Source organism: Silurus aristotelis, assembly GCF_946808225.1.
Source record: "Silurus aristotelis genome assembly, chromosome: 16".
NCBI classification, from domain to species: Eukaryota; Metazoa; Chordata; class Actinopteri; order Siluriformes; family Siluridae; genus Silurus; species Silurus aristotelis.
The window spans coordinates 4,762,378-4,780,231 of NC_139589.1; the positions used below are offsets into that span (position 1 = coordinate 4,762,378).

General features: G+C 41.4%; 1 protein-coding gene across 4 annotated transcripts in view; it reads right to left on the reverse strand.

Moving 5' to 3' along the window:
* ankhd1 (ankyrin repeat and KH domain containing 1) overlaps positions 1-17,854 on the reverse strand; it is a 30,509-nt gene that overhangs the window by 7,422 nt on the left and 5,233 nt on the right. The window contains exons 2-20 of one of the 4 annotated variants that reach the window (XM_083564509.1): positions 11,652-11,805; positions 9,219-9,375; positions 8,590-8,737; positions 8,224-8,371; positions 6,693-6,926; positions 6,357-6,451; positions 5,819-6,056; positions 4,626-4,817; positions 4,428-4,537; positions 4,237-4,324; positions 3,934-4,061; positions 3,362-3,505; positions 3,106-3,208; positions 2,120-3,025; positions 1,887-2,017; positions 1,583-1,694; positions 793-938; positions 356-498; positions 23-236 (exon numbers count right to left, since the gene is read on the reverse strand). In XM_083564509.1, the coding sequence (XP_083420635.1) occupies positions 23-236; positions 356-498; positions 793-938; positions 1,583-1,694; positions 1,887-2,017; positions 2,120-3,025; positions 3,106-3,208; positions 3,362-3,505; positions 3,934-4,061; positions 4,237-4,324; positions 4,428-4,537; positions 4,626-4,817; positions 5,819-6,056; positions 6,357-6,451; positions 6,693-6,926; positions 8,224-8,371; positions 8,590-8,737; positions 9,219-9,375; positions 11,652-11,805 (3,591 nt within the window). Of the gene's footprint in view, positions 1-22; positions 237-355; positions 499-792; positions 939-1,582; positions 1,695-1,886; positions 2,021-2,119; positions 3,026-3,105; positions 3,209-3,361; positions 3,506-3,933; positions 4,062-4,236; positions 4,325-4,427; positions 4,538-4,625; positions 4,818-5,818; positions 6,057-6,356; positions 6,452-6,692; positions 6,927-8,223; positions 8,372-8,589; positions 8,753-9,218; positions 9,376-11,651; positions 11,806-17,854 lie in introns of all 4 variants that reach the window. The other 3 variants (XM_083564508.1, XM_083564507.1, XM_083564506.1) reach the window with 3 other exon arrangements.

Here is a 17,854-nt window from a genome sequence, read left to right on the forward strand (position 1 = left end):
CACTGTATGTTCAGTAACTGACCTTAGCGCGGTGCTCCACGTTAGCTTTGCGGTCCAGCAGCAGGCTGACCACTTCAGCTCGACCCTGGAAGCAGGCCAACGTCAATGCAGTGTTGCGATTGGTTTCGATCTGAGCATTGATGTCCGACCCCATGTCCAGCAGCAGCTTCACTGCGGGTACATGCCCATTCATGGCTGCCAACATCAAAGGAGAGATGCCCAACTTGCTGCCCGTCCTAAAAAGGAAAAAAGCCAAACTCAAATTTTCAAACTCTTACAATCCTTAAAGTGAAGATAAAAACAAAAAAAAAAAAAAACACAACACGGTCACTTTAGTTAGACAATGTTGTCTGACCTGGAATTGATCTCAGCTCCAGCGTTCAGGAGAATTTTGATTATATTGACGTATCCTCCTGAAGCTGCCAGGCTAAGCGGGGTGTAGTCAGATACGTTCCGGTGCTCCTTGTTAGCTCCACGGAGAAGCAATAGCTCCACCACCTGCAGAATAGAAGCTAGAAGTTACTTTCCCTAGTAACTAACTTAAAACTTTCTTTCGGCTTCTCCCATTAGGGGTCGCCACAGCGGATCATCCGCTTGTTTGATTTGGCCCGTTTTTACGCCGGATGCCCTTCCTAACGCAACGTAACCACTAGACCACCAGGGGACTTCCCTAGTAACTAACTTAATTTAACTAAATCTAAAGTGTCTCGTTAAAAATGTATCTAAAAGTCTAATGACAAGTCTAATACTAGGGTGAAAATTGGGAATTTTTGGATTAGCTGTTTAAACAACCTCTTGTCTCCCGCCTGAGCATGCCAGGGAGAGAGGGGTGTCTTTGGTCCTCTCAGACTGAGCCTCAATATCGCCTCCTTTGTCCAGAAGGATCTCAACCACACCGACATGACCCGCTGTGGCAGCCAGGATCAAAGGAGTGAACCCTGTAAACAAAGAGGTAAAAGTGAACAGATTTTATGGTTAGTTAGTCAGTTAGACAGACAAACTTTATTCATTCCCGAAAAAAAACTGTTACAGCTGCCAATTATAAACCAAAATACAAACAACAAAGGGGTAACATTATTTAAATAAATAAATAAAATCTGATCCATCCATGCACCTGAATCTACAGTGTCTTAGGTTCTCCACCTGGTGGCGCCGATATGATCGTGTACTTTTATTATTTCCTTTTATTAATATTACAAAATGCTGGTACACCTTATGTAGTTACTTTGTTGTTTGACTGAACAGTCTGTAAAAAGAAAATTTCTATTTGGGATTAAAAAAGCTCGCTCGCTTGATTGACACCAGATTTTTGCACAAAATAATTTACCTCTCTAATTGAACTTCACAATGCTATTATTTTGAACACACTCTTTTCAATTAACGATTCATTTAGACAGAATCAGCAGCATGCACGTTATTACTGCTGGTTTTTGTTTTAATTACTGTACTACACCTACTAGTGAAATATTTGCCATGTAGAAATACAATTTCTACCAAAAACAGTGATTGATCTGGTTAGTGATGTTGGAGTGTTATTATTTTGAACACATCCATATGCACATTAGTCTAAGTAGAGCCCTACCCTTCTTATCCCGGTGCTCAATGTTAGCGCCACGTGCAATAAGTACAGACACCAGCTCTTCGTGTCCACCTGCGCAAGCCAGAGTCAGAGCCGTGTCATGATTGCTCTCCGTCTGAAAAAGAAAGAGATGGCCATCAAACCTTTAGAATGTATACAGTCCAATATACTTATTTACTTATAGTTTAGACTTATGAGTTTACCATTTTATAACATGTTCTCATTCAGTTTTTATGCTGTGCTATAACCATAATCAAACTGAGTAAATTACATGGAAGAAAAAAAACCTTGTGTGTACATAGCTTACATGTGCATCGATGTCTACAGATGGATAGAATGGGAGCATGGAGGGTGGGGAGACGGTGTTCATGGGCGTCTGATTTGTGGGCTGAGGTATGGGTGAGGTTGTAGTGTTTAACATAGGCACTCTGCTGCTTACTGCTGCAGACAAGAATTAAAGGGTCATTAGCAATAAACCAATAGAATCCTTCTAATAGGTCCAAAAAATAAATAAATAAAAAGTAGCTGCTTTAAGCTTACCGGCCATGATATCATCCAGCGTGTCTGTAAGTGTCTGTGCAGGTGTGGCCACCATAAGTCCATCAGGTGCCTGTGTGAGGAGACCAGGCCCAAGTCCAGACAGCTGCTGTCCCAACATTACTCTCTGCAAGTCCGGGCTGCTACTCCCAGGGTACTCTGCACTGCCGAAATCTGTGGACTGCTGTGCATTCATAGGCTGAATAGGGACGAAGCTGGACTGTAGCGGAGGAGGCGGGGGGCCTTGTAGGCTGTGGGGCTGAGGTGGAGGCGGTGGTGCTGGTTGTTGTACTGCTTCCCGATTTAGGATTGTCTCCACCTGCGGGAGCTCAGCATAATCTCCGTCTTCCTCGTCCTCATCTTCGTCCTCATCGTCGTCGTCGTCATCATCGTCCCCCTCATCGTCGTCGTCATCAGGAGGGAAAGGCTGGAGGTCCTCGGCATTGTTGCTGTCCTCGTACCCTGTACTGGAGCCCAGCTGCGTGGCCTGCGGTGGCAGGGGGGTGCCGGGCGCCTCCACCCCTGCCGCCTGCCCCGGCTCTTCCTTCATCTTGCCCTCCATGTATTCTTTGGTGAGCTGCTGCTGCGTTTTGAGCTGCAACTGCCGCTCTACCTTCTGCAGCTCTTTCAGGATCTTCTTCTTCTTCTGGACCTGCTCCTCACGACTCTTCTTCAGCTCTTCGATCTTGTCTTTGGTGAGCGGCTCGCCCTGGATCAGCTCTAGCGAGTGCATCTGGGCCTTCTCGATGGCGCTAATTCGCTGGCCCAGCTCGTTTAGCTTGCCTTCGGTCTCCTCAACGATGCATTCGAGGGGCTGGTACGGGTGGAATGGAGGGAGGAGGTCGGCGTCCAATCCTCCTGTGGCCACAGCGTTGCTCTGCAGAGTGCTTAGCCTTTGCTTTGACATCACTGAAAAGCAGACATAAAATCAAGATCATACAAATAACACCATGTCTTAATGGCATATTCCGGTTTGTGACTGGACTAACCTTTGTTTGTGACTGGTGGGGGTGTGGCAATGGTGGAGGGCACGCTGTCTGGCTCCTGAGGGGGTACTACCATGGCCAGAGCTTGGAATGGGACTCGAGGAGCCTGGACATATGGACAGAAAAGACAATTCAATTAAGCAATTGTCATCAAAACAACTTTATGCAGACCTCCAGACATTTACATGTGCTTGCATAATCCAAATCCTCTGCAAATGATGACATGCTTTTCCAAACTGAAAGAGATGCATCATCTAACCTGAGATGTGTCATGGGAGGGGGGCGTGAGTTGAGATAAATCTGGTGCAGGGACTGACAAAATGTTGTTTGGGTAGTCTAGTAGGTAGGACACTACATTGGTATGACCACCCTTAGCAGCTTCAATCAGCATCGTTGAGCCATCCTATGTGGAAGAGAGAAAAGCATTAGCGTTTGATACACAGGGCGCGAAATTCCTTACTTTTCCAGACACAAATATGCAGACTTCAAAAAAGACTCTAAAGAACATATTCAACATCTGAAATAATTATTTCAAATTTCAATTATAACATTATATTACATAATGATACGATCTCTGATGTAGGTTATTATACCATTCGCAACCCTATATTACCACAAGATAAATAGATTTGTTTTTATTCAATCCCACTTTGCTTGGTCGAGGTTGTATTTGCTCCTGTTTTAATCATATTGTGATATGCTTCTTTACTGCAAATATACGAGTATGTTTTGTTGATTGATAAAAGCTGAAAATAAATCGACAAAAATATAAAAAAAATAAAAATAAAAATGTATGAAACCAGAAGCTTCAACTTGGGAGCTTCAACTCGCCTTCAGTCTGTGAGTAGGGTCTGCACCATGAGCCAGCAGCAGCTCCACCACAGCCAAGTGACCACCAGCACAGGCTAGAGACACCACTGTGTGATCATTATTGGCTGTGGCTCTGTTCACATTAGCACCTACAGGCAAAAAACATCAGACATTAGTCCAGAGAATTAATTTGTTTATTATAAATCTTTCATAATATATATATTTTCTCTCAGTTTCATTAATCATAAAGTAGAACTGCTTACAAGACGTCCTATTTTTCTCCAAAGAGCATAAAAGCTTAACCAGCACACATCCAGGACATACCTTTACTGATTAGAAACTGTACAGTGCAAAGGTGTCCTGCTCTAGCTGCTTTCATCAGTGGAGTCCTTCCACCTTCTGACTCATGCTCCTATGGGAGGAAAAAAGAACTGCAATCAGTGCTAAAGTCAAAGACATCACCACAAAGTTGGGGTAGGACCACAAAAAAAAGCCCAACAAGGAAAGGCACTCGCCAGATCAGCTCCGGTCTGAAGCAAAACATCGGCCACATCTGTGTGACCGTTTTCGCAGGCGTACGTCAGCGCTGTGTCCCCCGTAGCTGTTGTTGCATGAACGTTAGCGCCTGAACACAGAGGAACAGCGGAGGTCAAAACCTACAAATATCTTTAGCGAAGCAGCAACACGCGTCATACTTCAGAGCGGAGGCTCACCAGCAGCCAGCAGGTATTTGACCAGCTCGAGATGTCCTTCCTGTGCAGCCTCCATGAGAGGAGTAGAGCATCCGAGCTCGATGTCGGCTCCAGCCTTGATGAGGAAGTCTGCTACCTCCAAGAACCCCCCACAGCAGGCCAAAGTCAGTGCCGTCTCCTGCGTCTCCTCTGTCTGAGCGTTGATGTTCGCACCTAATCGCAGCACACCGGTTATAACCTGCTGCTTTTGCCTCAACATGCTTATACTAATACAGAATGAATATCGAAAAACTTGATGGAGATGCGTTACAAGGCTCCATCGTAACTTTGAGTAAAAAATGTTGTACGCTGAGACATGGCCTAGCCAGGAGTCTTATAGAATGGTAATCAGTATGGGGTAGTATACTGGTATTTGTTAATTTAAATTACAGTATATAATTATGCAGAAAAGAGTAATTTACAGTATAGTAATGTATAGACTGAATAGGATATATGTGTGTTTGTGTTGCATGTATCGCCAGCGTAAGCTCGAAAAATCGGGGACTACCTGTATTTAGAATATTTACATTTAAGGTATTTGGCAGACACCCTTACCCAGAGCAATTTCACTATTAACTCATTTACACTGCGCAGATAAGCAGGTTTAGGGCCTTCACCCAAAGCTTCAACAGGAGCAGCTTGGTGGGGCTGGGATTTGAACTTAGGACCTTCTGAGCAGAATCACTAAGCTTTACACTGGAATGTTTTTAGGCTAAATCCATTTCATAATCTGTACCATTCATCACAGAAAAGATGGATTCTGAACAGTTTTTTGCTTGCTGCAAAGGACAGGGGGCCTTAAATGGTGGAATGTGATCAAGTATTCCAGCAAAAACAATGGAGTTCTTGAGAAAACTGTACCAAAAAAACAAAAAAAACCAAAAAAAAACAGACCTAAAATGTGGTTAAATACATGCGAGTATAAGAATGTGATCAAAAACAGGAAAAAAGTGCAGATTGTCATTTTTCGGGCATTAAAGAACGAAATCTTTGTTTTGCTTACCTGATTAAAACTGTATATAAGCGTAAATATGTATTATATTTAAATGTGAAAAGATACACCATTAATTATACGTTTGTGACCTGACTCGCCACACGTTTCGAATGCAGTTAGCTCACCCTCACATCCAAAAAAATCCATCTAGCGAGAAAGTCATTGAAGGGAATTAGAGTACCTTGTGCAAGGAGCAGAGCCACCATTTCCTCGTGACCCTCGCGTGCAGCCTCCATGAGGGGAGTGTATCCCTCATCATTGACTTCCTCCAGATTGGCCCCTCTCTCAATCAGAAGTGCTGCCAGCTCCACGTGCCCTCCGCAGGCCGCCAGGGTCAGCGGCGACTCGAACGAATCTGCCGGCATGTTCACCTGCGCACCGCTGTCTAACAGTAACCGCGCCACTTCTACGTGTCCGTCCTGCACATGAAGAAATTGTGAGCTGAAGACTGAATGAACAACAAAAAAAGAAATTGTGGCATTTACACAATTCTTGTGCATCAGGGTGCATCCTTTTATGTTGCACACTGTGACTAAACACTACAGTATGAATAACTTGACCCTTTCATGTGATTTGGTGCTGATAAAATACATTTTCCTAAAATAAAATAAATAAGAAAAAAAAACACAGCGTTCATAAACAAGAAAAGAAAAATAAATCAGTCCAAAAGGAATGTGTTTACATGTGAATGAAATGAATAAAGAATGCAGTGTTCTCACCATGCAGGCTTCCATGAGTGCCGTGTGCATCTCGTCCGTCTTGTGTTCCTGGTCAGCTCCTGCCTCCAAGAGAAACCGCACCATGTCCAAATGCCCTGTATTAAAGCCAGAGGACTCACTCTGTGCCTTTCCACAGTATAAACATTTACTTTTTTTTTTTTTATATATATATTTAAATAAATAAATATAAATATAAATATATATATATATATATATATATATATATATATATATATATATATATATATATATATATATTATATACACACACACATACACTTTTTTACATGCAAACATTTGCTAGAAACCGAGTGCACTGGTTACTTCGACACACACCTTTATAGCAGGCTAGTGTAAGAGCGCTTTCCTTAAACTCATTGGAGTGTGTGTTGATCCCTGCTCCGTACTCCAGGAGCACGCGTGCCACCTCCACATGCCCTGCGCTTGCTGCCTCCATCAGGGGCGTGTGGCCGTTCTCGTTGTGATCCTCGATGTTGGCCCCTTCCTTAAGCAGAACTTTGACCACGTCCAGGAAACCACCGGCGCATGCGTACGTCAGTGCCGTGTTACCTGCAAGAGACAACGAATGGTTATTTGCTTGCGATGGGGGTTGCAAAAGGGCGGAAAATTTCCAGAAACGTTCCATGGTAATCTCATCTGGGGGTTTTGAAAACGTATGGCAATTACTCAAAAAATATGGGGAAATTTATAGAAACTGAATAAAAAACAAACAAATATAAACATTTGTTTGGTCATAATCTGACATGCAAACTAATACAGATTCCTTTTTTTTTATGACATTTATTATAATTAATTAACTGTTAGTATCATTTACAATAGCATTTACACAGCACAAGGAAGTTTTAAACCAGCGCCGTCAAAATTAGCGCCTTGACGTAAATTAATTTTAACCGGACGAATTTTATTAACGCGCGTTTGTTTTTATTAAAAATATCAACAAATAAATATAAAAAACGACGTCCTTTCTTTACTCAGATAACAAAATTATTTATATATTTTTTTTAATCGCAAATATTTTTCACTGAAGCGCCAAGTCTCAGCTCCCAAATCCTCCGCGATGCGCAAATACGATAATAAAATATGTCCGTGTGGAAACATGTTCTGATCATTTGGGTCATTTAAAACACCATTATTACTTTAAAATAGCAAGAATATTTTATATTCATGCTGTATGACTTCGGTTTCACTAATAATAAACATATTTGCATAATGCATCCATATTTGTCCATGTTGTTTGGAGTATTAAAAACTAGAAACATAAATTAAAGGTGCATTTAGAACAGATATAAATGTGATTAATCATGTGATTAATCCTGATTAAATATTTTAAATCGATGGACAGCCCTAATATAACAACAACAACATTTATGTAAATTCATTCATTTACAAAAATACTAAGATGGACATTTTCTTGACATTGTTTTGTGTGCAGGATTTAAGAATGTAGAGTGTGATGCAGGAATGCACAGTGCATGTAGGGGGCGTGGCCTCAGTAGCCCTCTGCAGTAAGTTTGCTGTGTGCATGCGATTAGTGAATATGTGCAGGGTAAAAATTCAACTGAAACTGCAGTAAATCTGTTTTTTTATTTTTTTTTTACCACGTTCACGTTCTATCTACAATTTTACAAATTTCCGAAGTATTCCCCTTTAGCTCTTAAATAATTCCCATGGAAAGTTTCTAGTCTTTTAAAATTCTTGTACTTTCGCAAGCCTACTTGCACAGTGTTATTTTCCCTTTTTAAGACATTATGATTCATGCCATCCCCTTGAACCTTAGGGTATATATATTAGTTGTCCCACCCAGTTTGGATACTGGGTAAAAAGGCGGGCTAAAGACGTTTTGTACCTGATGAGGACTGTGCGTTGACGTCTGCTCCATGCACTAAGAGCAGTTTGACGATATCTACGTAACCACCGCTAGCAGCAGCCATGAGAGGCGTGATGTCTCCCTTGATGCCTCGGTCCTCTACGTTAGCGTGCATGGCCAGTAAGACCTGTAAAGATGATAAAAGGGAAAAGAAACCAAAATATTATTTAAGGAAAAAAATCTATAACCAACTCTAAGAATAAAACTGTTGAAGTGAGCACCTGAAGAGAAGAACAGACTTAGCAACACTCCGGAGTATCGCTGACCAGTGTAGTATAAAAGAGCAGTGTGTGTGTGTGTGTGTGTGTGTGTGTGAGAGAGAGGGAGGAGATGCGAGAGCCCTACCTGTGCGAGCTCATAGTATCCAGCGGAGCAGGCCAGACAGAGCAGGCTCTCTCCTTCTTCTGTGTGCTCGTTGACGCTGTGGCCTTCGTCCAGCAGCTTCTTCACCGCGTTTACGTCTCCGTCAGAGCAGGCCTCAGGCAGGCTACGGCTAAAAATAACCAGACTGCTACAATTACCGCGACTGTGCAGGCAAAGCTAAGCTAGCTACGCTGACCGCTCCTCCAACATTATAACTTTACAACAGATGATCTACAAAGACAAAGCTTACGTAAAGATTACTTCATGTGCAGACAAATAGCTTACTAAAGTAAAACTTATAATGGCTCAGAAGAAACAGTAAGTTGATATTAGTGACTAAAATAGAGGAGTAAATTTTTTTTCCGGTTTATTTTGCTACTTGTGTTGATCTTACACAGATAGGTGACGAATTAAAAGAAATCGCCATGGAAATGTGTTTCACTGGCAAAAAGCTAGCTAACAATAATTGCGAATTTAAAGGTGAAATGTACTACATTGATTAAAGGACCGTGAGAGGCAGAACACCAACAACAATTCTGTTTAAGAAGAAAGTATTGAAAAGAGAGAAAAAGGCAAAAATATGCTGAGTATAAGTGAGAGGAGATGCCTACTTGTCTGCCTGGTTGGCGTTGAGTGTGTTTTCGGCCCTCATGCGTGTGAGGGCGGCGGCGGCTTCGTCCAGCGCGCAGCTCACCGATGACGTCAGGCGGCGCAGCACCTCGGGATCTGCGAAGGCTTTGCCATCGGCAGTGGACAGTTTACCAATGCCTGCAGCGTCGGCCACACGCCAGCAACACGCAGCATTCAAGGCCATCCCGAGTTAGTGCACGCCCAAATCACACACACACACACACACACACACACACAAACACACACACACACACACAGGTTAGTCATGTTTAAAACCAACCATGCAGCATGGTGAAGTACACAAGATAATTGTGAAATAGTAAGCTTAATTACGCAGGAAGGAAAATGTTTGTTGCTGAATTTGCATACCGTTTTAACGTCATCGCACGACCACAGACCGAAAAGTAAGGCTGCATTGTATACGAATATTTAAGCACGTAATTAGCAAAACTAGAACAAGACTAAAAAAAAATGGAGAAGTGACTTATTCCTGTACAAAATGCAGATTCAGCAGAACAGGAAATCAAGTGAACTTTTGCCACTTAAAATCACGCTCGAGAGCAAATGTCACCGGAGTACAAACGTTTCACACTAGCACGTGCTGCATAATGTACACAGCGATTAAAGATCTCTGATTCTCGTTCTTTTCACTACAGTTTATGTAAATTCAATGTATTTGCTTCATGTTCATGGAACAAACAGATGACAAGCATCAGGGTTTAAGGTTGACTGGAACAATCAGCAAAAACCCATACCGATAAGTTTTTCCTGCTTCCGCTCCACTGTCATTTCGAGAGAGAGAGCGGCCTCTAGAGGCAACTCACTGGCACCACGTGCTGTTTGTTTTTACACCCGAGACTACGCGTTGCACGAAGAGCGCCATATAAAATTATCTAAATGTAATAATTATATGAATATATTTTATGAATATATTCATATTTATAAAATTTTGCACATTTCCATGATTCAGTAATAATTGTTTCGTTTGTAATAAAGTTTTGTACTATTTAAAAAGGAGCGTTATGTTTTATGTTTATCCAGAATCCATTTTAAAAATCCGATTATCGGCAAGTACGATCCAACATAGCTCTAATCAGGATAAATGTAGAAGTTGCCAATTATGATGCTTTACGCAAAGACCTGGATTCCCGAAACATTTACAACGGCCAAAACCCACCGGAAAATGCTGTGTCTTATCTTTAACTCTTCCCTGATGGTTTATAATCTAAACAATAATCTCTTTACAATAAGAGCAGCAAGTCAAATGCATCTACGCAACATCTGCTTTCTCCAAGAACCCCGGGGAGGAAGATTAAACTGTAGCATCCACTTGTATAAGTAAAAACATCATTTCCAAACCAACGAATAACATGGAAACTTGCAAAACCGTCCAGCCACAAAGTGAAAGAACAAATACCTGAACAACCTGCATAAACGCTTAACGTATTAACACTGATGTTGGACAGCGAGTCGCCTGCCGTATTAAATCCACCACACAGATGGGGAACAGAGGACAAGGCAGCATTCATAGACAGTAATAAACATAGTATCTAAGAAACTATATAGGGACAATACTTGTGCACTAATACTACACAGGCAGCTGCATGGCCGCAGATGATTACATTTAAAACACACAGACACATACAGCAAGCTGACTAAATGCCACTGCTGAGTCATGATCAGAGCAGAGGCTGCTGTATTGAAATCTATTGTTCCCCGTAATCTCCCCTGGTGCTGCTCTGAGCAAAAGATCAGCTCACAGGACCGGGCTAGCCTGTACCTCTTCACCAGTCAGGCCTAACATGCTGAGCCTTGTCTAATCAAGGCTGCAACTTAACAGTCTAAATAACAGGTATGTATATGTGTATATATGTATATGTATACATTTATTTATGTATTTTTGTAGACCTGCCTCCAGCTGAATGTAAACACAAGCACCAAATATCTACTTAATAAAAACACACCTTTCAGTAGATCCGTGTAATTATATCACTATCAACCCTGACCTGTTTTCCTACAGGACGCTGCATATCAACACTGCAGGTTTTTTTGTTTCGTTTTTTTTTTTAACTATGGGTCGTATCCTAATATACACACGCAACGTGTTTTACAGGAAAGCTGCTCTGCTGTATATGTACACTGTAAACAAAGTGCAGGATTCAACAAGATGCTTCGAAGGAGGTGCAAGTCTGCTGAGAAGAGCTGCGTTCCCAGATCAAGTAAATGAATATGAATATAAAGTCATTTATATCCAAGAATTCTTTTTAACGTGCATACAAAGCAAAAGCAGCTCAGATTTGCTTTGAAAATAACCAAGAAAACAGATGAGTAAAAGCATGCGGGGCGTGTGAGAACCGTCAGAGCTGCTGTTGTGCTGAGAACTCAAAGCGAGCAAGCGTCTAGAGGGAACGTACCTGCTGCCTCTAGTAACGCCTCCAGCCGCGCCTGTGTTTCTGGATCTACTGTTCTGAGGTCAGCTCCGTCGGCTGCGCTGGATAGGAGCAGCTCTGACGCCGTCTTTAGCACCGGGTTATCCAGATCCTCCTGATCTAAGATGAAGGACTCCACCTGCAGGGTGAGAATAAGGGAGGGAAAACATCAGATGTGTATCAAAATATTTCCGTTCATTTCATTTTTATTTGTAGAGCGCTTTTTAACAATGGACATCTCAAAACAGCTTTACAGAGATATGGGGGGGTATAAAGTTGTATAAAAGAATGTATAAGTTTGTTCCTTATAATTTTAAATTAATCCCTAATGAGTGAGCCAGTGGCAACTGTGGCAAGGAAAATCTCCCTGAGATGGCATAAGGAAGAAACCTCGAAAGGAACCAGAGTCAAAAAGGAACCCGTCCTCATCTGGGAGGCACCGAATGTCCATTCATTACAGTTCCATCATTGTGGAGGTGTTCAGTGGTAGATGATTGAACGCAAATGCACGTGGGGAGCGAAGGCTGGTCCGTGTGGTCTGATCCAACAGACGAGCTCCTGTAGCTCAAATTGCTGAAGAAGTTAACGCTCGACAGGTCAGGACTTTTTTTGGCAGCAAAAGGGGGACAACACAATTTTAGGCAGGTGGACATAATGTTATGCCTGATCGGCATATATCCTTTTTATATCCAGATGCAACTTCCCAACCAAATTCCAAAGATTTTCCCAATCCTCTCGCTTGTGATCATTACGTTTCCACACGTCATTTCTGCTAGTGCGAGGCCGTCACACACGTGTATTAGCGACACCTCTGCATTTATCAATCATACCTCACAAATCTTTATGGGCCATTTCAAAAGTGTTTTGATCTGCTAATTTAACCGATGAACGGATGCGAGACGAAGACGATAATGAAGCCATGAAAAGCTGCTGTTTTCCGTCTTTGGTGTTCGAGTTGCGTCTGTCCATTAGCCTGGCCGTGGAGCACTCTGCCCTTTCAGCACGATATCCAAACAATCTCACAATGATTGTGTGTTTTTTCCAGCTAAGGCAATGATGCAGTCGATTAGCCGGTCCTTGCTTGTTGTCTGGGACGCATCAAGACTCATTTCTGTTCACCAGACAAATGAGATGTGGTCCTGCTTGTTCCCAGACCACCTCTGAATGTGGTTCGAGTGACTTGATGTTTATGCGCCTTTTCTCATAGCCGCTCTCTCTTCCAGCTTAATAACGACAGTGTGATGAAAGCGCACAGTGTAAAAAAAAAGAATAAATAAATCTACAAAAATATATTTTCCATAATTACATAAGCATAATGACATCTCCTGTTCTTTTGGTTTCACTTAGATCCACATACCCCATAGAAGTGATATTTTAAGATTAAGCTCTAATGCTATGATTCATTTTAACTATAATGTTAATATTTTATGCTCTTCGTCATTACTACTAATAGTTCAGTACTTTGCTGTTTTGTTTTTTTGGGTTTATTTTCAGTATTATTGCAAAACAAGCTCACAACACCGGTCAGTTAATAATGTCTGATCAACCTGCAGGATCTTCCTGGCTCAGAAATCTCAATGTTACAAATATAAATGGTCCAACACCCTGTTTTTAACCTTTACATATAAAAGAATTAGTTAAATACATTTTTTATGTGAACCATAATACTAAGGCGAGTTCTTGTCTGGCAGAGCCTGGCGAGGTAATTAACAAAAGAGGGCTCTGGTGACAAAGTTCGCATGGGCCACGAGGTCCGGCCTTGCAGGCGTGTTGCCTGGAGAGGGAACGTGCAATATTTAGGCCCTGAGCCTCAATCGAATTACAGTAAGCACCAAGACGAGCTGATCAGCAGGTTATCCCTCCCCTTCCCTAGCTGTGTCCTTGACCTCCTCACACCTGCAGCTCCACCCCCCAAAGGCTCAACGTCTAGTATACACACACACACGCACACACGCACCACTGCAGCAGTCAAGCAAATGCGGGCGTGTGTGTGTGTGTGTGTGTTTGCACACCAGTGTTGCTGACCCACAGAGACTCTTGTGATTAGAAGGAGCAGCAGCTCGGGCACACAGCAGAGTTTAATCTACATAATTACTAGTGACTTTGACAACAATGTGCTTGTGAGCCTATAATGACATTAAATGAAATGTGATCCAATTTAACACTTCAGTGTTCCCTTTCTAGTGCACACAGATGTTATACAGCACACCTGAAAATATTCATCAAGCCTCATGTTTCCCTAAACACACAGAAATCCTGTATTATAAAAGAAATGTTCAATGCTCAATGTTTTCAATACGTATCGCTAGATACGGATATGCTTTAACACCTTCCAAAAACAGCTACATGAACGGATGTCCACCCGGAGCTCGGAAAACGTAAAAGGAAACTATGAGATTTCACCAACGACGGCTCTTAAAGTGTAAAACTACGATATCACTTCTGCGGATTCGTACACGAGGAAAGCGTGTTTGTTCACGCCGTGTATGTGCGTAATGCAAAAAGGCAGAGTTCCCGAACGCAGTTAAATAATTCAGCATCTTATCCCCACAAGCACACTACACCACCATGGGGAAGTGCTCGTCTGCACACGTGTCGCATCAGCCACATGAGAACTTTTTTTTTTTATAGAAAAAAATTAAGTGTCACTGCTGCATTACATTACAAAAGCAGTCTTCCATGAAAACATTTTCACAGGAATCAAGGCTTGCCAAGAGGAGCTGACCCACCAAAAAAATCGTGAGTAAGGCAGCGAGTGTGGGTGTGGTCAGCGAAAAATCCATCTGCAGGCAGAATAATTAAAAGCGTGTTCGGATGGTTCGAAACTCATCCTTTACGCCTCTACGATCTACATATGGGATGTATAATCAACGCAGTAGAGCAAACTAGATGCAAGGAAGGCCGATGAAGAGATAGAACGAATATGGAGATACAGTAAGGGAGAGGCCCAGTCACGAGAGAGACAGAGAGGCTTCGTGTCCATCCAGGGAATCTGATTACCTCACCAGCACTCTGAAAGCAAGAAGTGGTGTTTTTTCCTCCAGCTTAGTTAACACACAGGTCAGGAAATGTTCCGGGTATTGTAAAATGCGCTGCTTTTGGGCTACAAATACACACCAATAAGATTTTCTTGCACTGCTGTGACTCAAAGACACAACTTGGGCACCTTGTCTTTTTCCTCCACCCTTAAACAACTGGAAAAACAAAGATGGAGGGGAAAAAAAAAAAAATACCTTTCCCACAGTCCTGCCCTGTTTAGATTTGAAGGAGAATAGATATCGTTGTGCTTTCTGATTCGATGTGTATATTCTCTAGCTTGGGGAGAGAAGCAAGACATTGTTCTGTACATCCACAGTGCAGGCATTTAATCAGCGTCCACTACGAATTCATTACACACATCTCGCACCTTACAAGTTTTCGCAGAAAAGCAAAAAAATAATCGAGAGCTTTCAAACGATTGTTTCGGCATACAACGAGTACTCCAAGTTTTATTTCATTATTGTGGATCCTGTAACGACCTGCACTCCGACAAAACCACCCTCGCTGGTGCATCTTAGCGTCTTCCCTTGATGCTGCCGAATAAATACAGCCACATGAAATCACAACTGTGTTGTTCATAAGGGTGAACTCACTGCAAACTAAAAAACCACGAACAACCAGTTACATCTATTTACAGTCCAGGCTTCAGATCTACAGCATTTCTGACTTATAGAACAAATTATTATACAAAACAGGTAAAGCTAGAAATCGCCGCTACAGTTGGAAAATAATCAACGGATGTCTGTGCCTGGCGTTTACATGACATGCGATGGTATATTACACACAATACTAGCTAACATATACACACAAACACACACACACGTGGCACCCGACAAAGCCAATATTACATTGAGACTCAACACTATTTGTACATAAATGTTTATATTTGAACATAAAAGATTTGCACTATAGTCAGATATAATGAGAGGAAATAATGCAGGAATGGAATAGAAACTATAAACATTAACTACTTCCACTAATCTGGGATTAGTTTGGTTTAAACTCATTATAATCCATTTGATGAACCGGTCTGATCCAGTAGGCATATATTGCGTCATTTCTTTAACTAAAATGTCTAAAAAATATGCTAAAATGCTAAAAAAAATACAATGTATCCGAAAATAGGAGAGAAGCAAGTCTGAATGACAACTGAATAAACAAAATGAAAACAGACTGGTATATTATACTTTTGTGCGTGAAAGAAAACTATAACTACTCAAACTGTCAGCCAAAATAGGAACTAAAAATAAAATACTCTTAAAAAAATTAATTGCATATTAAAATGGTGACACTCGGCACTTCCCACACCTTTGCTTTCGTCACTGTAGGCAGCTCTTTTCATAAAGAAATGCAAAACTCATTGCGCTTTCCTGCGTGCGATTCACACGTTTGGGTTTCTCCTACTCAGATCAGTAGCATTTAGACAAATTGATCCCATGATCCAGTCGTGTTACACACATCTACAGCGTGTTGGTTCTGGTGTGAGATTGCAAAAATAAATAAATAAGATCTAAGGTACAAACAAATGTCTCAGGCGATCAGTTTCTCCGTCATTCCTCACATGAATAGATTACGGTCCCCTGTGATATTTCAAGACCAGGTTGTGAACGTTCATAAGAAGTAAAACTGCTCGCACTGGTACGATTGCTCGTGTTTTTTCGAATGCGTTTGAAAAGTGGGCGTTAGAAATACGGATGATGTGCGTTTATTGAAAGTAGGCTTGCCGCAAAATAAAATGGGGTGGGGTTACACTTAAAACAGGACAATAGTCCAAGTTGTACTTCTAACTAAAAACAGCCTGAATTTGTTGAAGATTATAGAAAGAAAAAATCCATTAATCCGTATGGAAAACAGACTTCCGAGTTTGTTTTCGTTTGTTCACACCTACTGTCAGTCATTTTAAAAGACCACAATGGATCAAGGGGCAGCGCTTAATGGGCAGAAAACATTCAAATATTGAATTCACCTAAATTATAAAGACCAGAAGCTCATTCGATTCCTGTTTTAGTAATAATTAAGGCGAGAGCTGTCCAAGAGATAAAAACAGAAATTATTAATTGGGGAGATGCGATTAAACAAGAATCGTCTGTTCTGCAAAGAAAACAGGAGAATATTAAAAAAGAAGTTCTACAAACTGTCATGTTTTTAATTTTGGCGCTGGTGTTTTTAACATTTATTCCCACGCCACAAACTGACTGATGATTAACTGGATTCAGGGATCCGCTGCTCATGCCATGGGATGCCAGGGGACACTCACACTACGTGATTAATCGCCGTGAAAATCAAACCTGGCCGAAAATCTTCAGAGCTGTATAAGACTGGTGTTGCAGAACTACTTACAATACACACAAAGCTCGCTATATGATTTGCATGATTTCCTGTACCTCCCACCCCTCTGGTAAAATTCAGAATCAACAGAACACAAACGTGTATGGAACCCGTGCGACTTTTCTGAATCGATAAAACTAATCCAACTAAATTCGGATATATTTTGCTGCCTCATCCTCCAGACACGAGCGTCTGCATGGGACGATCTCTATTCACGTGATTCATTTAGCAATGCATCGGTAAAGATATTAATATCACAAGTCTGTCTGCTACCATGCCGATTTACCTGTACGTAAAAAAAAAAAATAAACTACCATATAATATTACATGAGCCTGATGCCACACTAACAGACTGTGCAGACATTCTGCAGCGATCCAGGCATATTTTTCAATTATTACAACAATCAAACCAGTATATTCTTGATGATCAGCTCTTACTGACACGTCGAGCAATTCTGACAAAAAAAATTTAAAAATGTACTTCACTAACAGGAACAAATCCCAAATCTTTGCAACATTGCTAAATACAAATTTGACTCGTTAATGCGTTTTATAACGAAGCACAGCTTAATGCACATATCTGATTAGTTGGAACTGGCGCTTTTTTTTTATCTATAAAATCAGCACAAGATAATGACAAAATCGTATCCAGGCTAAAAAAACTTTGACTTTCTGTTAGGAGATATTTAACATTTACTGAAGGGGTCATCTGAGGGGTTGAGTCTCGAACTTTATTATAATGCTTCCAGGTAAATCGGAAAGCTGAGGTTTTTGAGAGAGAGAGAGAGAGAGAGAGAGAGAGAGAGAGAGAGAGAGAGAGA